The sequence below is a fragment of the Pleurodeles waltl genome, chromosome 5, assembly GCF_031143425.1.
Source record: "Pleurodeles waltl isolate 20211129_DDA chromosome 5, aPleWal1.hap1.20221129, whole genome shotgun sequence".
Lineage (NCBI taxonomy): Eukaryota > Metazoa > Chordata > Amphibia > Caudata > Salamandridae > Pleurodeles > Pleurodeles waltl.
In genome coordinates, this window is record NC_090444.1 from 420,529,600 (window position 1) to 420,554,040 (window position 24,441).

At 43.0% G+C, this 24,441-nt stretch overlaps 1 protein-coding gene across 2 annotated transcripts in view; it reads left to right on the forward strand.

Moving 5' to 3' along the window:
* CCDC88A (coiled-coil domain containing 88A) overlaps positions 1-24,441 on the forward strand; it is a 1,055,351-nt gene that overhangs the window by 840,623 nt on the left and 190,287 nt on the right. For both annotated transcript variants that reach the window (XM_069234179.1, XM_069234180.1), the window contains exons 26-28: positions 16,102-16,185; positions 17,115-17,315; positions 17,631-17,702. In XM_069234179.1, the coding sequence (XP_069090280.1) occupies positions 16,102-16,185; positions 17,115-17,315; positions 17,631-17,702 (357 nt within the window). The remainder of the gene's footprint in view (positions 1-16,101; positions 16,186-17,114; positions 17,316-17,630; positions 17,703-24,441) is intronic.

A 24,441-nucleotide genomic window follows, 5' to 3' on the forward strand; every position in this document is an offset into this window, starting at 1 on the left:
CCTCATGCATCCTACTTGTCCACTTCCCCCTGTGGCATGTGCAGGCTTTCCACTGGGATCCGGAGTCTCAGTGGACCCAGCACCAAGGAAATTTGTCAAATGTCATCCAGGTTTCAGAGGATATTGCATAGAATATGCATTGATGACTGCTGGACTGCATCCTAATGTGAGGCAGACCCTTCACCGTTCACCCCCCAGAGCTGACATTGGGGACAGTTGTGCCACTGCTGGGTTAGGAAGGTCATCTGGAAAAGTTGGAGATCAGAGGACTTGGGTCCCTGGCAGAAACCTGGCTCTACATCAAACTGTTGGAGTTGTGGGCCACCTTCCAGCTGTCCATCAAGGAAAGGGTAGTGTAGGTTCTCATGGACAACACCCAGCCATATGGTACTGCAACAAGCAGGGCAGAGTTTGGTCCGGGGTCCTTTGCCAGGAGGTGCTGCACCTCTGGATTTGGCTAGAGTTTCAGGGTATCTCCCTGATCATGAGCCACCTGGCGAGATCTTTAAAAGTCAGGACAAACAAGTTCAGCTTTGCAAATCACAACTGGCAATTATTCCCTGAGGTGGCACAAAGTGTCTTCCAACAATGGTGAGAACCCTTGCTGGTCTTTTTGCCACCGTCAACAGTTTACAGTGTCAAACCTTCTTCATGTTAGAGTTCCCAAGATGCCCTTTGATCAGACTGCTGCTTCTGGAGGATCGTCTGTTGCAGTAGCAGGGTCAGGTTCTGCACCCAAACTTGCACAATTGAAAGCATTGTGCATGGAGATTCAGTGGTGGCAGTTGACTGCATTTGATCTACTACCTGTGGTTGTAGACCCCTGTCTACAAAGACCATTTACACTGAGCACTAGGACAAACTTATGACTTGGTGTGGAATTGGCAAAACAGACCCTTTTCAAGCCAAACTGTTGGATATTTAACTGCTGCTTTTGTCTGTATCATACCTAGCCCTTGGTCTATTAAAACATATTTGTTGGCTATCTGTGTTTAAACCACATGTGATGCAGTTCATTAAAGGTTTCAAACACATATATTTCCTCCCACATGGTTTGTGATGCCACTATGGGATCTTAATGTCATCCTGAGAAAAGAAGGGTGAAGAAAGCCTTCTGTGGTGTGCTATGCATTGCGGTGGACTGTGGGGTGAATCAGGCTTGCTGGTGTTAGAATGCTATCAGATATCCTTCATATGCTTTTACTGAAGAAAATGTTGATGGCATTACACTTGTCTGTGGAGTCTGGGATTTACATTTGTGGTTCATGGAAGGGGTGGTACATTGCTTATTTGTCTTGTGGAGCATTTTTCTTGCGTTGGAAGCATCATTGAAAGCATTGGTGGAGTATTTCCTGTTTTGCTGATGTGATGAATTGTCTGCATGCTAACTGGAGGGATGTAAATAGTGCAAGAATGTCTGGGGATCTGATTTTCTTCCATTTTTGCCTGTCTGTGAATGGTGCATTTGTTGATGATGTGGTAATTGAAGTACTAGGTACTGATGATTTGGGTTTTCAGTTTTTTTTTTGTTTTGGTGCATAAGTGTGTACTGTGTTTTTAAGAAATTAATAGAAGTTGGTGAAAAGGATATTAATTCAGACATAGATAGGGTGATGACTAAGTGAGAGATAAGTTTGTCCTGAAAGTTTTAGTTCTCTCCTGGTTTGACCTCGATGTGGTGGTTGGGTCGGGCACAGGGTCACAGGCATGCCAAAATGGTCAGTCCAGTACAGGGCATGGGTAGGTTGCAGTAGACGATATAGATGTCATGAAGACTAGTTCCAAAAAGTGGTCATAGGAGCGGATAGATAAAGTGCATGCTGTACAACTTTTAATGTGTCAGTGAGGGTAAAGAGGGTGTCTTTTGTTCATGCTTGTGTTTAGTGGGAGGTTTATGTGACTGTGCAGGTTGTCTGAGAGATTGAAGTTACTAACGTATGTGCTGTAATTCAGTATTAATTCAGCATATTGCGGGCTGGCAAATCACTCCATTTGTATAATATGCCATTTAAATGTTATACATAGTTCAGCAGTATAGTAAACAATTCTTCTAAGTTGGTTGTGGTATGAGACTTAGGGTTTTTATAAACATATACAACAGCTTTTGTAGCACCACCATCTTAAGGATGACAGTTTGGCCATAAAAAATAATAGAAAATTAGCCTGCTTGTTCATTTTATTAGATATAGCCAGAAGAGCACTGCTCATATTCTTAGCAATAAATTATTTTTCTGTCTATGTTTGTGATGTGCATTCCTAATCTAAACAAACCCTGTTGAAGCTCAGCAGAGCTGGCACCTCACTGCCTTATCAGCCAAATATCCCATAAGTGGGAATGTCTCATACTTATCTTTCAAAGTATGCTTTAAATCCAGCATACTCCCCAAAACCTGGGACTCTACCTTTAACACGCCATTGGTCATGTCTACAGTAACACCACCACCAAGAAGGGCTTTATCCTCAGTGTAAAAAATGTGAGAAATTGGACAACCTGCCTAAAATCTATGTACAAAGAAAAGGGATGGGACCGAAGGTCATATGTAGAAACTGTATCGGGCAAATAGGACTCCATTAGGGATGGTAAACACAGGATGAAAGGTGTCAGCACCTTATTTAAACACTTCCAAATAAGGGAGTCAAAATCCTTCCCAGCTGTTTCATCCATAAGTAGATGCAGGCAGTCTGCACAAAATCTGATGGACCCAGAAGTACCAGTCCTTGCACCAAATAAACAATCTAATAGTACACTAGCCAGAAAATGAATGTTGCAATTCAGTAGTACTTTAGGATGGAATAGTGAACACTGATTTGTGTCCTTACCTGGTTTTGGCAGTACCATGTTAATAGACTCTATAGGAGATGATGACACTGTACTACTTGCTAATGCCTCTTAATAAAGCGTCAAAAACAGAAAATGACTCTCTACGATGAGATCTGCATCATCAACCCCACTAGATCTTTCTCAAAAGAGTTAGTGATCACCTCTGATAAGCATATACAATTTAAAGCTTCTCACGCTGGAAAATATTGGTCAGTATAGTCTGGAGATGCATCCATTTTTAATAAGTCCCTTCACTAAGGTTCTAAATCTACTATATAAGAAATTGGTGGTAATACCTCTAAGGAGATCGCTAATACAACATATCATTAAATAGAAAAGTATTAGAAGAATGTTCAAAGAGACAAATCATCTGTCATTCAAAGGTGACATATTTGTTGCAGGACATACTGCCTTTAAGGGGCCAAGTGCAGGTAAACTCTACAGATGCTCATGCATGTACATGTTGTATCATGCGTATTTTGTTCAGTGTATTTTCTAGGTCACCTGACTCCTTGAGCATTGTACACTGCCTACCCCATGGGCTGTGCACAACGCAATGCTAGTGTGTTGCTTGTTAAACTCACCACATTGATGGAGGACACACTGACATGTTGACACATTTAGGAAAGCTCTTCCAACCCATCTAGTGCGCTTTTTCCAGCTTATGTATGTCATCATCCACATGTCTTCTGAAATATTGCACAAAAGTATGTCACTATGTCCTAGGTATTGTTAAAATAGTGAAACATTCTTTAGAGTATAAACACATTTATAGTGTCATTTGATGTGGTTTAATTTTTGCTAAACACAACAAAATCAAATGCCAATTTCAGATAAACATGAAGTCTGTTTCTTTGCTTTTTCACATGCATATCTTTGTCTTCAACCATTAGCCGTTTTCAACAGATAATTCAACCAGCCAGGGAAGCTGAGACATATTGAGGCCTCCATCCCACTGTTATTTGACATTTAGCGATCAAGAGAGCCAAGTCAGCAAATTTACAATTCAAATTTCTTTTTACATCTAGGGATAACTAAGACATTTTGTTATAAAAGAAAAACATATATGTTATACATTTTATAATAGGGTTTTTTAGCCACTTTCATCATCTGGTGGTCTGTCAATGGGCCATTTATATTTTGTTCTGTCCTCAGCAGGATTCATTATAAGGCACAAGGTCAGTGCACTTGAAGCAATCGCTTGCCTCTCTGTGAGCGTTGGCATGCTGCTCTTGCACAGTGTGTGATTGCAAACAGAAAAGTAATCCTCTTATACAGGTTTCCAACAATTACTTGAAAACTATTAGGTTTGCCAGCGCTTGTGTAAATCTAGACACTAGGCCTCAAAGGCATATTAACTGGCGAGTGCAGTTATTGTGCTGGTTACTTTCTTCCAGTATTCCCTTAGTGTTAGAGAAACATTGGTCATATGATAGAATTCCTCTAAGCCAACCTGGAACCTGAAGCAATTTCTCAGGCATTTAGATATATTTCACTCATATTCCCCAGTTTCATATTTAAAGTTGTAATGCAGCAATTTAAGTTGTGTGTTTCCCGACAGGCTGTACTAGGAGCTAACAGTCAGACCCCATTCCACATCTGAAAATTCTCCACATATATCCTCTTCCTGCTGTTCCTAAACCCTTCCAGGGTACACACTGGCATTTACACGAGTGCGCACTAGAGTACCATCCTCTTACTGTTATCCAATGTCATTACTTGTTGAAATACTGGGCCAGATGTACAAAGCTTTTTTCTGTGTGCAAACGGCCCGATTTTCTGAATTGGGCCGTTTGCTCACAGAAAAAGCATTTTAGTATGTAAAGATGCTATTTTGCAATTCAGTAATCTAATTACCGAATCGCAAAGGAGGTTTGCGAGTTGCAAGTAGGACATCCAAGGACGTGCCAAGGACGTCCCTTGCTAATTGTGAGTCACAGTGGTATGTATGATTGTTTTCTGAACGTGAATGTGGTCGCAAAACAATTGCAGTTAACAAGGACTCCTTCCCCTTTGTGAATGGGGCACAAATTTTTTTTCAGAGCAAGCAGTGGTCCCTAGGACCAATGCCTTCTCTGAAAAAATGAAACTGAAACGTTTCATTTTTCATTTTTGAAATGCATCACGTTTTCTTTTAATTTAAGGAAAGTGGGCCTCATTAAAAAACAACTGCTTTATTTAAAAAGCAGTCACAGGCATTATGGCATGCTGAGCCTAGCAGGCCACCATCCCTCTGAGCACAGCCATTCTCAAATGGGTCGTAATTTGTGACCTGCCTCATGAATGTTAATGAGGCAGGTCCCTTGCGATCCATTTGGAAATCTCTAACAGTGTCTGAGACACTGTTGAACATCAGGGTTTGTGACTCACAAAATGTTAGCATGCTTAATGTGATCCCGATAACTCTTGTTTTGGTGCTGTATGTTAGAAACAGCCCCACTGGTACCACGTTTATCTGCCAGAAGTCAGCAAAAGTACTCAGCTCTCCTTCCTGGTACAGATCTCCTATTGTTAATACCCCAGCCGCACACAGACTGTTCTGTCCAGTTATTTAGAAACTGTTCTCACCTGAGGTGGACTCATTGTGGTATTTTAGGTACATATACAGTATCTGAATTAAATTGTTTCAGTTATCTCTTTCAGCACTGCCTTGTATGAAGATCTATTGGAGAGCGTTCCAGCCTGTGCCTATATTCCCCCATAATGCTTCAGCTGTCATTTTAATTCCTAGTTTGAGCTTCAGTTACCAGGTCTCATCTGACTTCTTTGCTGATAAACACCCAGCTGTCTACTGCATCTTCATTGACAGGCAGCAGTGCTCGCCGTTCACCCTCTGTTATATGAAGGTGGAGCCTGCATGTTGTCACTCTGCAATGATTAGAGCTACTACAAATCAGACTGACATGTAAAGAGTTACTTTCAGCAAATGTATTGTGTGTTAAAATAATGTCTACGTTTATTAAATGTTGCAGTACTCTCAGCAATAGTTTTACCTTTGACAAGGCTATCCTTCCCAGCACTGATAGCTGGAGCTATCATCGAATGAGTAAGGTCGCTATAGACCTATTAGATTACTTATGTTGCCAAAACTATCATCCTTGTCAACTCAAAAGTAATTAAATGTGATTTACTTCCCACTACAGTGTGTACCCAAAGGGGAACAGTTACCCCTGCCTGCCTAAGGTCCTATCGCAAATAAGCAGAACTTTTTCTAGTTTACCTTGAGCCTTGACTTCATGTCAGATTATTCCAACAGGTGTATTGTTGGTTCTAGATCACTTCTTGCTTCTCAGTGATACAATAGTACATTGTCTCTTGCCAGCCACTACTATGCCTTTGTTTGTCACATGTTTACCTGGTATACAGCTTAATGGTTGGCACAACCATGTCTAGTCCCCCTTTCCACGTGCCATTTGTTTCATGTTACACATTAACTTTAGACACACACTTTGTGTTTCATGTGTAAGGGAATGATCACTGCTGATACCATTTTCCAAAGTACAGTAAATAGGTATGTCCATCCTAACATATCAAATGCCTTTTTCATGTATATTGACGCTAGGGCTGAGAACAAGTCAGCAGTTGCTGCTGCTTCCAGTATTTGTTACATTATCCATATATTTCTGGAGGTATTTGTGCCTATAGTAAGCCAACTCTTGCCATCGTGTACAAATTGTTGAAAAGACTGACACTATTTGTCTTGGTAACACTTTAACTCGAATTTCTGTATTAAGCATTGACCAGAGAGCAAAACAACACTCATCAAATGGGAGTTGTTGGTGTGTCATAAGTGCCACAGTTATTGCCTCCCTTGTCATGTGGGGTAGTGTGCTCTTCAGTATTGCTTCTGTATACAGTTTCACTAACCATGCAGCTAGGATATCTATGTATGTTACATAAATTTTGGATTAAACCCATCTGACCACAGAACGTCTATATGCATAGTTGACTGGATAAAGGTCCCCACCTCAGCAGTCAGACGGACTCCCAAATATATGGTGTGTGCCCTTTCATTGCTTTCTTTCCACCCATTACTACAATTACAGACAAAGGTGGTACTGATGGGGCAGTAATGGCATCTGTCGTAGTGGTAATCACGTTGTCAGTGGTAGTGGTTGCAGCACTGGTAATGATGATAGTAGTAATGGTGACAGTAGTGATGGTGGTGATGGCAATAGTGGTGGTTGTACTGATAATGGTGGTAGTAATGGTGGTGCTGCTAATAATGTTGCTTATTGTGATGGTAATAACAGTGGTCATGATAGAAATTCATAGTAATTATGTTAGTGGTAAATGTGGTGAGATGGTGGTTATTGTATATGTGACAATGGTGGTGGTGGTGGTTGTGCTGGTGATAGTGGTAATGGTGGTGGTAATAACATAAAAAGAAGCAGACCTCTGTGATGATAAATAAGGAATGAGATGGACATTCAAATGTCTGTTTCACATTTGAGTAATGGCTAAAACATAAAAAATCATCTTTTTGCCATAAAAAAGAAATGAACAAAGATTGCTTTCTATAGGCAATCCATGTATGAGATAAAGAATGTGTGATGACTGAGTACATTTTCATTTGTAAAAATAGTCTCTCGTACACTGTAATAAATCTCTTCATAGAGTTAGTAATGACACCTAAACAGACACTAGTGTGTGGTGAGAAGGTAATACTCCTCTGAGTGCAATGAAAGCCCACTCAATAAATATTTTAGAAAATGGGTAACAATACATCTTCCAGAGAGCTGTGCTGTCAAGCCAGACATAAAAAGGAAATCTCCTTCACCATTGCGGAGGTGTGGCCAAAAATCCTCGAATTCTTGAACCTTCATAAACCTCAACGTATATGACCTTACCTAGATCCTGCAGTGCAGAGTCCCAGTACTGTTGGTATCCCTAGCTTTTTACAATGTGCAGTTGAAGTGAATAAATAAGATGACAAGGCCTACCCATAATGATGGCTGTGTTGAAAGAAAATTGAATATGGTCAGAGCTGATATATACCTCTAACCGCAGATTCTTCAAATTCCTGCAGGCACCGTACTGGATCTGAAACCTTTGACCATGTGCAGCAGTAGGCGGTGCCACCAGACTCTGTGGTAAACTAGCCCCTATTATGACGGGGACTCATACATAGGTGCTACTCTTACTCACTGATACCAGTTCCTTTTTTCAGCATCCTTCGAGGAGGATCCCAAGCTCCACTCCTGGACTCTATTAGTTCTTTACTGACTTCCAAAACTGTTATTTTGTGACAGTGTGCTAAGGAGGGCTCCCCTGAAGATTAGAGGCTACAAATCATGACACACCTGCAGGAAGCAGATATCATTTATGGGACCACAACAAGATCTGTCATTGGTGTCTTGGTTCCAAACAATTAGATGCCATGTGACCAGTGCTCTCTGATGTAGTCGAATTCCATAAGGGAGGAGAAGTATGCTGTTGTTCACAAAAATTGGTCCTGCTGCAAGTGTAGTCCCATTTCTGCTCCTAGTCCTGGCACTGTGGCGGTTTTGTCCTTGGGTAAGCCTAAGTCGGAATCCAAGGAAAAATTAAATTCAGATGGGGGTTCTTCCTATTTTCTTTCTGCTCCAGGTAGAAATTGTGCAGTTGCCACTACCAAGGTCTGATTCTGCACCTGCGGAAGCCAACCCCATTCTACAGCTAGAGATGAGGCTCCCTCAGTTTCCTGGGCCATCTTCAACTCTGCAGCAGGTATAGACCTTCAAGGAAGCAATTGCTGCAGCTTTACCAGACAATTCTGGACCACAATGGATTGCCTTTAGGATTCATGGACTGTCTGGGGACCCCAGTCTGACATCAGCCAACAGGTCCTGCCACAGTGCCAACTGACCCTATTGGACCTCTGCACCGGCTCATGTCCATGCCTCGCAAACATTCGCCTGAGGACACGCAAGCTCTGGATGACCTTTCACCAGCTGCAGCTCCAGTGGCTCATGCTCTAGATCTGACTCAGACACCGATATCTGATCCAGAGGGAAACAAAGTAAGTGTAATCTTACTAAAATTTAGCAATTTGGACCTTCAGCTTCGAGGTCCTTACTGTCTTTCAGTTTGGTCTTAGCAGACACTCTGACTGCAGTGCGTTTGAAGCCTTGCTCTGCACTGCAGGTAAGTCATTTAATCGTTGGGTACAATATGCTTTTTTTGGTTCATCCAGCCTTCTTGACTCAGCACCCAACACCAGTAAGTCTTGTGGTGCAGATTTTAGCCAGTAAAGTCAACCTGAAAGCTCTCACTGCTGCTCGCCTGATAGAGAATGAAAGTACTTGATGCGCGTGGCAAGAGGGATTCTTATCCCCAAGTTTGGAATTGCAATCTCTGAATGTAGTCTGCTTTCTGGGCAGATACAGTGCCCTTTGGGATATGGCGAACAAGATCTAGCCTGATCTCCTTCAAGAGCTTAAGAACTCCTTTGACCAAACAGTCCATGACAGGCAGGACACAGCCAAATACATTTCTACAGGCCAGACTGGATGCTATAGATTATTTAGGTGAAGCTATGTGCACTGGGGTGATGATTCATCATCACACCTGGATGCGCACCACAGGTTTTTCCAAGACATGTGTAGTTGATGTGCTTCAAACACTCTCCAATGTAGCAATCTCCCTGACTTGGTAAATGTCAGATTAAGGAGTACAATAACAAGGGGAAAACGTTAAAGGAAAGAGCGATACAGGCGATGTTCTGGCAGAAAAATGTGATGCGGGTAGTCTCTGAGTCTCCAATGGCACACCCAATTTTCTGGAAAAAACTTTCGGTTCTGTACAATGACACAAGCCACAGATCACTTTGGTATCCTGAACATCCACAAAGCAATAATCTACAGCAACCCCTTGACTATAACCTACCAAAATGGGTGACTAGAGCCCCAGCTACAAGGAGACAGCTGTGGAACCGACCAGGATAGTGCAAGCCAGATACAGCCAAAGAACCAGGTAGGATAGCATATAGAAAACCATTTAATAGTTCAGCTGCCAATCATGGTAAATCCCTAGTACACAAGAAAGGGAATGTGACAAGATAGAGTCCTCCTATTAGGGCCTACCTCCTGAAGGACTGAGCAAAGGAAAAAATGCATCAAACAGGTGCAAATGGTAACAAAATGGCACAAACCCAACAACTGTTGAGCTTGCGATCAAACATTATCTCTGCTTACTTTTTTAAATGTTGCTGCCTCTTCTGCCCTGGAAGAGCTTATCTTGCTTATATGTTCAGCCTTTTATCTCCTGGAAGTACTAAGGTGTCTCACCTTTTCCCTCAAAGAGCTATCGTTGTCTTTCATAGTTTTCCTGTGGATGCTTTGTCAGTGTGTTTTGGATATGTGCAAACCACAGGCCTTACTTTTCTTGGTGTCACTAGCTGATTCAAAACCCCAGTTTGATTCCTGACAATGTGCATGTAGTCCCTTTGATGGATCTAGGCTGTATGGTGACAAGGTGGAATCAGTTTCTGGTGAATTTAAAGATAGCCATACATGATATGGCCCTTATTTCCTGAACACCTTTCTTCTGAGTAACAAGTTCAAGACACTGACTCTGTTCCAGGATCTCTCTGCCTTAGATCTGGACAATGGATGGTGTCCTTGGTCCTGCAGGATGTGCACTTTTATGTACCTGTCCTGCAATCCCTGAGTTGATTCCTCTGATTCTTGGTAGGAAATAAACACTTTTAGTTCAGAGGTACCTCTGCCCTCAAGAAGTTTACAAAGGTGATAAAGGTGGTCGCAACTTATTCTCGTAGAGTGCTCGTATTCGTGTATCTCAGTTGATATGGGTTGAAGACGTGTTTATCACAGTCAGTTATGGACTACCTTCAGATGACCATCCTGCTCCTCCCTTACGTAGAATTCTCCATCAATGAGTAGAAATGTCATCTTCGGCTAGAATTCCCAGTAGGGAAGCTGTCTGGACACAGCAGAATCCAAATCTTTCTTCCTTGCATCAAGTCGGAAACATTCAGGATGTGATCTCTATGTTTCAGGCTCAGTCAGCTGTACCTGCTGAGATGGTCCTGGGTCTCCTGGCCTGTTATATTCATCTTGTGCCCTATTCCCGCTGGCACATTTGATATCAGCAGTGGAGCCTCCATCTTCAGTGGACTCAATAATGTGAGCGCCTTTCACACATTATCTGTGTGTCAGATGAGATTGTTTGGCTTCAGTGATGAGTGACGCATTCCAACCTGACTTGCAGCAGGCCATTCTCCCTACCCCATCAGGTGTTCATAGATTTGAAGAATGCATCAACCATAGGCTAGGGGTGCGATTTGACTCGAGTACAGACATCAGTGTCCTGGAGCTGGGTGCCATCCTGTTGGCTGTCAAGGCCTTTTTCCCTCTATCAGGGGCAGTCCTGTTGAAGTCCTGATGGACAATATGACCGAATGTGGTTTATCAAAAAAAACACAAAAAAAACAGGATGTTGTAGTAAAACATGTGGGGTAACATGCACTGTTCCAGGAGGCGCTGAGACAGTGGCATTGAATGGACCTTCCAGGGATTTCCTCGACTGGCAGTCTTCTGGCAGGTCCTTAAATGCCAGAGGATGAGCTTAGCTAATCATAAGTGGCATCTGCATTCATAGGTGGTTCATGGCATTTTAATATATTGGGGCGTGCTTCTGTATAGCTTTTTGTTACCTCAGAGAACAATGATTTTGAATCCTTTTGTGTTCAATGAATCTGAGGATCAAAAGTGGTGAGGCTTGCCTGAGTCCCAGCACATTTTCTTACTCAGAAATCCCTGCAAATTTCAAAAATATTCCCCAAACCAATTTCCTCTCTCTTTCCACAGGAAATGGCTGCAACATTTCAGTCCAGGGTGATCTGGCACCTAGGGAACCTACCAACCCAGGAGGATCCACTGTGGTGTATACCAGCATGTTTTCCTAGCCGGTATACCCTAAGATTGCCAAAATATAGGTCAAAAAGTCTTATTTTCCCATATTTATTTGACATAAATCTTGGGCACTTCCAGCCAATGGCAGATGTCTTACCACCATGCATCCCTACATTTTTCCTAAATTAAATGCAGCCCCACAAGTGTGAGGGGACCTAACACATGTCATAGGAGTTGGCAAAAATTCTGACGTGAATTTAGCCAAAGTTTACAATTTGCGTGGCATTTTGGGTAACAAAAGGTAGTAGGACTATGCAAGGCACACCACACTAGCTTGCCCTGGTGCTAGTTTAAAGAAATGTCTCAGGTTGGTAGGTATTCCTAGGACCTGCCCACCCTAGGCCCAAATACTGCTGCTAACAACGGCTCCATAAAGATTGAAATTCAGTGGAAAATTCTTGATATTTCCATGTTATATTTTGAAACCTTCCCTGTTGCGGGTGATAGAGAAACCTACACAAGCGGGGAGCATTGTTACCTTAAGAAGTGTTGGAATGCTGGGTGGTAGAATTTCTGGCGATCCCCAAAGGTTTCATAACTTTCCCTCACAGAAATTTAGGAATATTACGTCATTTTAGCCAAAGTTTGAGATTTCCAGGACATTCTGGGTGAGAAAAAGCACCAACATCCATGCAATAGACATTCTGGACATCTCAAGATGTCTAGTTTTCAGAAATGTCACAGATTGATTGGTTTTCCTTTGTGCCATCTGACCCGTGGACCCAATAATTTAGCTACTAAAATCAACAGAAGAATTAATTCCAAGCAACAAAAAATCTTGATGTCACGACCTTGCATTTTGTGGCCTTCCATTTCATGTGTGATAGGCCTAACCACAAAAGTGGGGTACCAATTTTATCGAGATGAGTGTAGCAATACAAGATAATAGAACATTTGTTGTTACATATTAAATTTCTCTTCAGTTTCGGCATCTAAATATTAATTAGTGAGCAAGAACGACCACAATTTGCAAAGCACCTTCTGAATCACATATTATGGGTAACCCCAAATTCACTATTCCTAAACTCAGATTCTTGGGGACATTTCAATAAATGCATAGTTGTTCTTCGTATCCATGTCTTATTCATAAGATTTTAGCTTATGGATTGATGCATGGTCGGGACAAATGAAAACTTTTTTTAATCTCTAGTTCAGTGAAGGGCCCTGGATGATGTTTTTAGAAAAAAACTGTCGGAAGAGACTGACGGATATAATGTTATATTATGTTTGTAGATCAATCATCAGGGCAAACAAAAAAATACAAATGAAAACATTTTCACCACTTTGTGTTTTTAACTACTTACGTTCTTGAGTTTTAGATTTCAAAATGTAGTTTTGTTTGGAAAATCATAAGCTATATACCCCAGTGACTCCTTGCTGAATTCCAAATTTTGTCTATGTTTCATAAATTTACAGCTTTTCAGATCCACCTATAGGTTTCACACCTCTCCTTTCACAAACATTAAGAAGATAGAAACCACAAATATTGGAAATATTGACTGGCACTTACAAATCTTTTGTAGCTGTAGTTTAAAAAAAATGACTTTTCAATACAAGTAACATATGAATGAATCACTCTTTGCTTAAAAATGTGCTATGCTTGAAAACATACTATTCATGCCTTGGCAGAGAAAGGAATCCATCAGAAGTAAGGGTGCTTCTATGGCCTTGGCCACTGGTGTTCCACTGCTGTATATTTGACAGACGGCTGCTTGGGCATCCATCCTCAGCTTCGCCAGCCATTACTGCTTAAACCAGTTTGCCTGTTTGGTCCGTTGCTTACTTACGGCTCTTTGCCATGCTGCAGAAGAGTCTAATGGCACCACCTTCCACCACATGGGGCATTTGTTTGAAAATCATCTAGATTCAGTTGGCTCTTCAGAGAATGTCATTCAATAAGTGAGCAATCCACTGTTAGGGTATCCAACAGAAAGACGTAAGGTATGATCTACAGCTTGGTGGGCACAGTAACGGCAGTCAAGGTGGTGGAGGATATTACATCTGTTATCCTGCCTTTACTCCCCCAGTCAGATTTAGAGCTCACTGCTGGTCGTACAGCTAGCTCTATGGGTTTGCATGAACTGTCATCACAGTGATTCATAAAAAGCCATTTCAATGTTTGGTGTGTGCATCTGTCATTGGTGACGGACTCTTACACCAAACTTTAAAAAACATTCCCCCACCAAATCGAAAGTTTGATTTGGGAAAGAAAAAACTAACGGACTCAACACAATAGGAGTTTTCTCCCAAGGTACAGGGCACTTTTGTATTTTTACTGTCCCTCACCATCAGGATATTAAGTAAAATAAAATTCAACCACTCACTCTAAATAGGGCAGGCGGTTGAATGGCTTACTTCCGATTGCCCTTTCTCCCTCAGGCTGTCATAATGTTATGCTGATGGAGTAAGTGTTATTTTGTTGGCATATCGCTACAGTTTGCCAGGCGCAATGTAGGGCAGGCAGAAAGAGAGTTTTGACAAATAGGATACTCTGTCACCTTTGTACCTTCCCACATCCCCAGGTCCAAAACTCCTGATGAACTCAAGAAACTGGAATCTGGGCTAGAGACAGAAAGAACATCAAAGTCTTATCTCTAGCGACTAAAGTCTCTTCAGCCCTTATTACCATTCCCTAAAACCAAAACAACAAATTCACTATTGACTCATCACTTGTCCATGTTGGAATTCCTAAATGACACTGCCCCTTTACAAACTAAAAAGACAAAAACTAAAGCAGTCCATGTACTACACTAAACAACTTAACAAAGCTAGACAGTCTTTCAGAGACTACAAAAATGTATCTTTTAATCACAGATCATGTCCTTCAGATTGGAAATTGATTGAGCTAAAAACTAAACTCACCGACCTCCATGTAAGACTTCTGCTAGGTATCAATTCTCCATCCCAGAAACTGACTTCTAAGTGGCAGTCCAAGTCCTTGTTCTCTTCAGACTTGACTATATAGTTTCCTTACCATCAGGGATTTCAAAGAACCACAGTGCACTGTTGAAAGATGCCATAAATGGCACAGCAAGGCTAATGTCAGGAGCTAGGTGGTTTGAACACATTAACTGTATACTGATGATGCTTAAATGACTTCCCATTGAAATAAGGTACATTTTCAAGCTGAGCTGTACTGAACAGAAAGTCCTTCACAAACACTCCCTAAATACCTACTAAAAAACATCCTGTGGAGCCGAACGCTAATTCTGAAGCACAGAATCAATACTCTTAGAAACCCCTCTCTTCAAAGAATAGCAAACACTCTCCTAATCCTTCATGTAGAATGATGAGAAGATTTGGAACATCCCACCCGCGATCCAGAAAAAAAGTGTGTGTCATTCCTAAGAAAGGAATGAAAACCCTCTTGCTCCTGTGACATTGTCTAATATGAACCAATCTCTCATTGGGAGTAGTACAAAGATGTGGAACTTCATCCCACCCAAAATTTGTATAAACCAAGTCTATGATTTATCTAAAAAAGAGGCGCTTTATGATACTTGTGAACTGTAAATTTATATTTCTGTAAATTTGATTCATGCATATTGGTTGTGATATAGGATCTGAATATTGTGTTCAGAACACTTGTCTGACATTAAAAAAATGTCCAAAATATTGTTTCCAAAAATATTACCTTATTGTAGTCTATAATACAAACATTAAACTCAACGGGGCAATGTTGAAAACGATATGTAGGACACAGTATGTCAGACAATATTTCTGTACATGATTTGCAAACTTGACACCCCGTGGTATTGTCCATGCAATATAAAACTGCTAATAAATACATAAGTGTAAAGGAATGCCACTCAGAGCTTTTGTTTGCAACTTTACAGCACGTTACCGCATAGAAGTGAATAGCCAAGTATGGTTGAAGATACAAAGGATGAGTGAGGCGAGTGAAGAAGCATCATAAAAGATATCTAGTAACTTTTTTTACTTAAAGTGGCAGAATATTAAATTAAAATGAATGGTTAGAAAGTTCCCACAACATCATACATGTAATTTCAGTACTCTTTGAAGGTATCTGCTACATTTTCTAACTCATCTTTCATTGTTTTCATAATAGGCATTCTAGAAGCATTACTAGAATCTATTTGTTATCTTCCTATCGCCAAAATTCAGGAACAATATGACTGTTTGGCGGGTTTAGTTTTTGACTCATTTCATGAATTCAACTTCATATTTTACTACAACTCCGTAGTAGCATGGGTGCAGTAATCTCTCCTAGACACACATACCTTAAATTCAAGCATTTTCATTTCTTTAGTTTCAGCGTTTAACTTCCATCTGTTCTTCTCCCTTTTTTTTCTTTCATTTCCCTATTTCCCTATTTCCATGTTTTCTCATGCTATGACATAAAAGTGGTTGCACTGAAAAGACTACCCTTTATGAGGAACAGACCGAAGGATAAAGACAAAATGAAGGCCTTCTACCGTCGCTCCATGTGTAAGATTTTAAACAGTTCAGTTATTTTGAAATAGCTGCACTGCCTTCCATTACTAATTTTTCACTAACCATTCCCTGGACTGTACTATTTTTTCTATTTCACAAGTGGCAGTCCTGCTATTCTAAGTAGCTCTTATACACATTTAGCTAAGTGTTTACTATATTACACACATACAAATTTCCTTTATATGTATACATTGACTTGCATTTTTATAAAACTGCTGTCATTCTTTATAAGTGTATACACTTTGAATGCCAGTATATTTAATAAAACTGATGACATTTTTGTAAACTCACAATATTTTTGTAAAGAAGGATGCTATAAACTACAATTGAAAATTAATATGCAAACATAAACATGCAAAAATTAAATGGCAATCTGTCTCTTTTTTTAAATGTTTCTTCACATTATAAATTCTGGATTCAAACACAACAACCAGCATTTATATATAAAGGTTAACAAGGAACGGTATCACTTTCAATCCTTGTCATTGATAGTTCAGAATATAGTATTGCAGTGAACTGCACTGACCATGGACCTCTTTCTTTTGCTTGCTTTGATATTTATATTGGCTTCTTTGTCTGTCTCACACTTGCATTTCATTTTGTTTTCAAAGGCTTCATGTTCAAGCTTTTAGCTTACATTATATGTCACTGGAAAGCTAGCATGGCAGTGGCCGATGTACGTAATAGATAAAGGAGAAAGAAAAGCTTGCTTCATCTTTAAAAGCACAAGATAAAATATTGTTCTAAAATGCTTGCTTTAATTCTCCTGAATGCATGCCATAAGCCATTGGACCTTGTGATCACAGCTTTGTTCATGCTTTAGTCCTTGCACAACTGTCTGCTTCATTCTGTGCTACTCATTTAAACTGGGAAAAACAAAACATTGAACCATTCTGATTCATTTGATTTCATTTGCATCCCAGCCATGAATGACCTGGTGCAGTCCATGGTCCAGGCAGGACAGTGGACAGGTAGCTCTGAGAATCTGGAGGGTGCTGGTGATATTTCCACTGGGAAAAGGAGAAAAGAATTGGGATCTATGGCCTTCTCTACTACAGCTATCAACTTTTCAACTGCCATCTCTTCTGCAGGATTCAGGTCCAAGCAGTTACCTAAAAAGAAAGGTATAGGCAGTGCATTTTCTATAGTGTGATTCACAGTTGTTTTTTGTCGATGTATAACTTGTATGGTTTAATGTTTCTCTCAAAACAATCAGTTATACTTCATGTTTTCACCATGAGCACTGGTTAACGTGGATTTGTGTGAGGTGTGTGACTGATGACTTGTATTTGTTTTATTTGTAACAAAAGTAATATGTAAGTAGTACAAACTGAAAATGCAGTATGCAGTATTTTTTATATGTAGATAAAATAAGCTTTAGCACATGAATTTTGCACTTAATGTGTATATTGTCATATTTTGTAATGTTTTATATGTAGATGGTGCATCATTTGAAGACATATGCCCCCAGGGTGCAAGCGAAACCTCAAGCCCAAGCACAAGGATTCATGGTAAGTAAAAAGTGTGTTTTTTTTCTTTGGTGCTTATCTTCAAAAGGAAGGTGCATATCATCTCAAAGAATTAGTCCTGAAATTTGCCTCATTAGTCTTTGCCAACAGCATTCACATTTAGCTATGATAGACACTTGTTTTCGTGTGTCCTCCAGAAAGTCATATATTTAAATCATATTCGGTATATTGCATTTTAGTAAAAAATCATGTATTAGTATTTTATGTTCTAATACAGAATTCTAACCATAGATTCATTACCTTTGGAATATTTCCCTGGTGTCAGACTGGATACAGAAACTTTTGATCACTACTTCTGCATGGCAGAAGGTGGCACACTGCAGCTCTGCACTGATGCCATTCCACTCCAGGAATTTCATGTGGGACCTTTCAAACAAAGTGCTATTGATACGTGTGAAATACGAAACGGTTGAAGTACTTACCTGCAAATTGAATCTTGTGGCTCTAGAAATAAAGAATTCTCTATGAGGCGACCCCGAGGGTCACTCAGAGGCTGCAGGGGAGGTCAAGGGGGTTGACTCAGGTAAACCACAGACTGGACAGGGAGGAGGGCTGCCTCCTGAATGTAGCTGCACCAGAGGTTGGTTTCTCCAAGGTCTGGGGGTACGGGTGCAGTGTGTCTTTAGGCATCAGATATCTTTGTCCGGAGCATTCACGGTCAGGGGTGTCCTTGGGATTCCTCCTGCAGGTGTCTTCATGGAGGGGTGGACTAGTCAACCCCAGGCTTAAAACAGCCTGGGGAAACTCTCTAGTTGGTTGGGCCACCTGAACACAGGCCATGGGCATCACATGCAGAGTGGTCAGGACTCATACAGTCGGAGTTAGTACAATTTTCAGAAACAGTTCATGGGGGAAAGAAATGTTAGAGTTTCAGTCTCCCGGTTTTAGGAACTCCACCGGTTGGGGTTCAAGTTAACCCTTAACACCCAACACCAGCAACACGGGTCCGGCTGGGTGCAGAGGTCAAAGTTGAGCAATTTTAAACTGGGCTCCTATGAAGACAGGGGCTACTCGGAATCAGGCTCTGCGGCTCTGAGGGCAGACCAGGGGGATTAGAAGAGCACCGAAGGGGTCACAACTAGGCACCAAGCACATACCCTCAAAGGCACAGGAGTGGCCGGGTGCAGGGTGCAAACAGGACGTCGGGTTTCCAGTGCTGGTCTATGAGGCGACCCCGGGGGTCACTCAGAGGCTGCAGGCAGGGTCCAGGGGGGTGTCTCGGTCACACCACCGGTCAGACAGGGAGGAGGGCCGCCTGCTGCATGTACAGGCACCGGGGTCGGGTTCTCCAGGGCCTGGGGGCTGCGGGTGCAGTGTATCTTCAGGCGTGGGATATCTTTGTCCAGAGCTTTGCGGTCAGGGGGGTCCTTTGGATTCCCTCTGCAGGCATTGTGGAGGGACTTGCAATCGCCTGGGGACCCTCTCTTGCTGGGTGGACCACCTGGACACGGGCTGTGAGCGTCGTGTGCACAGGGGTCAAAACTCACTTATCAGGAGTGGTTGTAGGTTTACTTATACAGAGCCGCTGTCCTCAGGAGTTTTTGGTCCTTTTGGGTGCGGGGCAGTCCTATGGAGTTGGGCAGAGGTCGCTGGCCCCGCTGGACGCGTTGCTAGTCTTTTGCAGGTTCTTTGAAGCAGGAGACAGGCCTGTAGGGCTGGGGACATAGCAGTTGTCGTCTTCCTTCTTCTCTGCTGGGGGTTTCAGCTTAGCAGTCATTCTTCTTCTTGTTAGGTCGCCAGGAATCTGGTGAGCTGGGTTCAGGAAGACCCTTAAATCCTAGATTTTGGGGCGTTTTAGGGATCAGAGGGCAGTAGCCAATCGCTACTGTCCCTGGGGGTGGCTACTCCCTCCTTGTGCCCACTCCCTTTGGTGAGGGAGGCATCAACCTAATCCTATTGGTCCCTGTCCTCCAAACCAAGATGGAGGATTCTGCAGGGAGGGGGTCACCTCAGCTCTGGACACCTTAGGGGTGGTCCTTGCTGGGGTGGTCCTTCCTGCTTTCCCTAATTTTCCCGCCGGACTTGCCATCAAAAGTGGGGCTTTGTCTGGGGTGCAGGCATCTCCACTAGCTGAAGTACCCTGGGGCACTGTAATCCAAGGCTTGAGCCTTTGAGGCTCACCGCCAGGTGTTACAGTTTCTGTAGCGGGGCAGTGTGAAGCACCTCCACCCAGGACAGGCTTTGTTTCTGACCACAGAGTGCACAAAGGCACTCCCCCCATGTGGTCTCTAAACTTGTCTGAAAGTGGCAGGCTGGCACAGACCGGTCAGTCCTACACTAGCAGTTTGGCTAACATACAGGGGGCATCTCTAAGATGCCTTCTGTGTGCATTTTTCAATAAATCCCACACTGGCATCACTGTGGGTTTATTGTGCTGAGAAGTTTGATACCAACCTTCCCAGTATTCAGTGAAGCCATTATGGAGCTGTGGAGTTTGTAATAGCAAACTCCCAGACTATATACTCAATATGGCTATGCTGCACTTACAATGTCTAAGAATGAACGTTGACACTGTAGGGGCATATTGCTCATGCAGCTGTGCCCTCACCTGTGGTAGAATGCACGCTCCCTTAGGACTGTAAGGCCTCCTAGAGGGGTGACTTACCTATGCCACAGGCAGTGATTTGGGGGCATGGCAACCTGAGAGGGGTGCCATGTCGATTTTGTCTTTTTCTCCTCACCAGCACACACAAGCTGCAAGGCAGTGTGTATGTGCTTAGTGAGGGGTCCCCTAGGGTGGCATAATACATGCTACACCCCTTAGAGATCTTCCCTGGCCATGGGGTCGTTGGTACCAAAGATACCTTTTACAAGGATTTTAACTGTGTGCCAGGATAGTGGCAATTGTGGAAACAAAGTTACAGTTTTAGGGAAAGAACACTGGTGCTGGGGCCTGGTTAGCAGGGTCCCAGCTCACTCTCAATCAAAGTTTGTATCAATACTAGGCAAAAAGTGGGGGGGGGTGTAACCACGCCAACAGTGGCACTTTCCTACACAAGCCCTCCGCCCCCCACAAACGAAAGAGGATGAGACTAACCTTTCCCAAGAGAGTCTTTATTATCTAAGTTGAAGAAACTGTAAAGGCCATCTTCATTGGCATTGGCAGTCCCAGTTCTGTGTTCCACTACAAAGTCCATTCCCTGGAGGGATATAGACCACCTCAAAAGTTTAGGGTTCTCACTTTTCCTTTGCATTAGCTATCTGAGAGGTCTTTGGTCAGTTTGAACAAAAAAGTGAGTGCCAAAGAAATATGGCCTCAGCGTTTTCAGGGACCAAACCACAACAATGGCCTGCCTCTCAACTGCACTCCAGTGCTGCTCTCTGTGGAGTAACCTCCTGCTAATGAAAGCAACAGGCTGGTCAAGGCCATCATCATTGGTTTGGGACAGGACTACCCCATCCCATGTTCAGAGGCATCTGTCTGCACAATGAACTGCCTACAATAATCTGGAGCTTTCAGAACTGGTGCTGAGCACATTGCTTCTTTCAGGGTGTCAAAGGCCTTTTCACAGTCAAGAGTCCAGTTTACCTTCTTTGGCGTCTTCTTTGAGGTCAGTTCAGTGAGGGGAGTCACAATGGACCCACATCCCTTCACAAACCTCCTGCGGTACCCAGTCAAGCCAAGGGGTGCCCTGACTTGAGTCTGGGTTTTTGGAGCTTCCCAGTCCAGAATGGTCTGGATCTTGGTTGTAAAGGTTGCACTTGGCCTCCATCTACGAAGTGACCCAAGTATACAACTGTGCCATGCCCTATTTGACACTTAGATGCTTTAATAGAGAGGCCTGCTGATTGCAAGGCCTGCAAACCCTTCCCTAGGTGGACCCGGTGATCCTGCCAGATTGCGCTAAAGACAGCAATATCATCTAGATATGCTGCACTAAAGGACTCCAAACCAGCAAGGACTTGATTCACCTACCTTTGGAAGGTGGCAGGGGCATTCTTTAAGCTAAAGGGCATAACAATAAGCTGACAATGTCCATCAGGTGTAGAGAATGCAATCTTTTCTTTTGCTCCAGGTGCCATCCTAGTTTGCCAGTACCCTACAGTTAAGTCAAAGGTATTCAGAAATTTGTCTGCACCTAACTTGTCCATCACTTCATCTGCTCTGGGTATGGGGCGTGCATCTGTCTTAGTGACAGAGTTGAGTCCTCTGTAGTCCACACAGAACCTCATTCCTGTATTGCCGTCTTTGGTATGAGGTTTGGTTACCAAGGTCACTGGGCTAGCCAAGGGATTGTCAGAGTGCTGTTATTATCCCTAAATCCAGCATCTTGTGGACTTCCACTTTGATGCTCTCTTTGACTTGGTCAGACTGTCTGTACATCATGGTCCACAGTTGTGTCTGACCAGGAGTCAAAGAGTAGAGCTCAGCATACTGCTGTAGGACTTGCCTGCAGTCAGCCTGCTGTTGGGCAGAGAGGGTGTCTGAATAGACAACTCCATCTACTGACCCATCCTTAGCACATAGTCCACCACATCTTGTTTAGGCTCATGGAGAGGTCTCTCCCAGCCTTCTTTAATAAGTGCCTGTGGTCCCCTTGCATGATTGCTAAACAGAATTTAAAAGGGGGAAAACCCTACTCCCTTCTGAGGCACCTCTCTGCGGTTGACAAGCAGGAGATTCCTTACCTTTGAATTCCCTGGTGTCAGCTTCAAATCCGGAATCTTTTTGGTGGGCAATACCCTGCGTGCGCCATCTGGTAGCATTGTTCGGTTCCGCATGCGTTGTCTGGCTTTGCTTGGCTTTGTCAGTGTCATTGGAGCAGTCTGTGATGGCATGTCGCCTATAAAGGCACCACCCCGGCATGCGTACGTCAGTTCCTTTATCCACAAAACTTCCACCCAAGAAGCGCAGAGTCATGGATACAATTAACAATAGTCTGTGCAACACTAGGGCCCTGAAAAGGGATAAATCCTAACCCTACTAGACATATCCACAGAGCGAGAGGCATGGGTGGGTGTAAGGAATCTGCAGCTAGAGTCTCTACCAGATAATGCGTTTACGAAGGTAAGTAACTTGTTCATCTGATAGAGACTTCGAGCTGCAGATTCCTTACCTTTGAATAGATGAATAGATACCCAAGCCATAACCTCCTGGCGGTTGGCTGCAGATACTTCTACTTAGTCCTTATAGTAAGAAGTCCTGTAGGACTGAATGGGCAAAGTACCCGTCTCTTCGTACCTGACTGTCCAGGCAGTAATGTTTTGCAAATGTGTGCAAAGATGCCCAAGTTTCCACCTGACAGATCTCCAGGACTGGTACACCCGAGCAGACCCTCCTAACCCAGAGGGCAGGGTGCAAGTACGTAAGCGTGAGGGCATCCCTGTAGGTCTCTACCTATATCCTGCTAAATAATGGTAACTCCGAACCTATGAATGTTTGGTATCAAACATGTCAGAGTCATATGAGAAGTATGATTCCATGCACTCTGGGGGCTTCATAGAGGACCCCCAGCATTGCTCCCACCAGTCTTACAGGGTTTTCTGGGCAGCCCAAGCTCCTGACACCCCTCAGACAGGTTTCTTCCCTCCTGCTGCTTGATCTGGTCAAGCCCAGGAGGGCAGAACAAAGGATTTCATTTGGAAGAGGGAGGTAACACCCTTTCCCTTTGGAAATAGCCATTGGTTTTGCTTTGAAGGGCACATTTGGTGCCCTCTGTGTATAAACCACTCCACACCAGTTCAGGGACCCGCACTCCCTGCTCTGGCACGAAACTGGACAATGGAAAGGCGAGTGACAACTCCCTTCTCCATCACCACCCCAGGGTGGTTCACAGAGCTCCTCTAGAGGGTCCCTGGGTTCTGCTATCTTGAGTCCAAGGTTGGCAGGGAACTCTGGGAGCATCTGAATGGCCAGGCCAGGTAGATGACGTCCGAGCCCCCTCCTGATTGGTGCTTACCCGGTTAAGTGACCAGTTTCCCTTTCATCATCTTTTGTATTGCTGCGTGGGCTTCTTCTGCGACTCCTGTGTCCCCGTCCTGTGGGACTTCTGCGGGTGCTGCCTCTGCTCCTTTGGACTCTCTGCGATGCTAAGGGTCCATGTGACTCCCCTGCCTGGGCCTTGCTGGTCCCCAGCAGCACCGCTTTTTCTGCTAACTGCGAGTTTGCCTTTGCCAAGGCTTGTTGGTGGAATTCCTGCACCGACACCCATCTGCAATCTTCACTCCAGCGTGGGACATCATCTGCATATATCAGGAACTCTTCTCCAGCTCCAGGGCTGCAGTGCTGACCTGTTCTTCATCTTCTTTCTTCAGGAATCCACCACTGGTTGTCTTGCGGTCTTCTCTGGGTGTCTTTTTTTTCTTCTTTTCCTTTATTTGGGTGGTTTTGGGAAAATCCAGTGATTTACTCCAGCTTTCCTGGTCACCGGGAGGGCAACCTCTGTTGTTTTCTAGTACTCCCAACTCCCCTCTAGACATTCTACTTACCTAGCTTGGGCTTTTGTGTTTGCATTCCATTTTTTTAGTACATGGTTTGTGTTTCCCCCTAGGGTCACTATTAGTTATTGCTATTTACACTGTTTTCTAAATATTTAGTGTATTACTTACCTCCTATTGAAGAGTTGCCCTTCTAGTAATTTGTGGTATTGTGTTAAAAAAATAAAGTACCTTTATTTTTGTACAACTGAGTGTTTTCTTTCATGTGTGCAAGTGCTGTGTAAGGGGTATTTTATGAGCTGTGCATGTCTCCTAGATAAGCCTTGGCTGCTCATCCACAGCT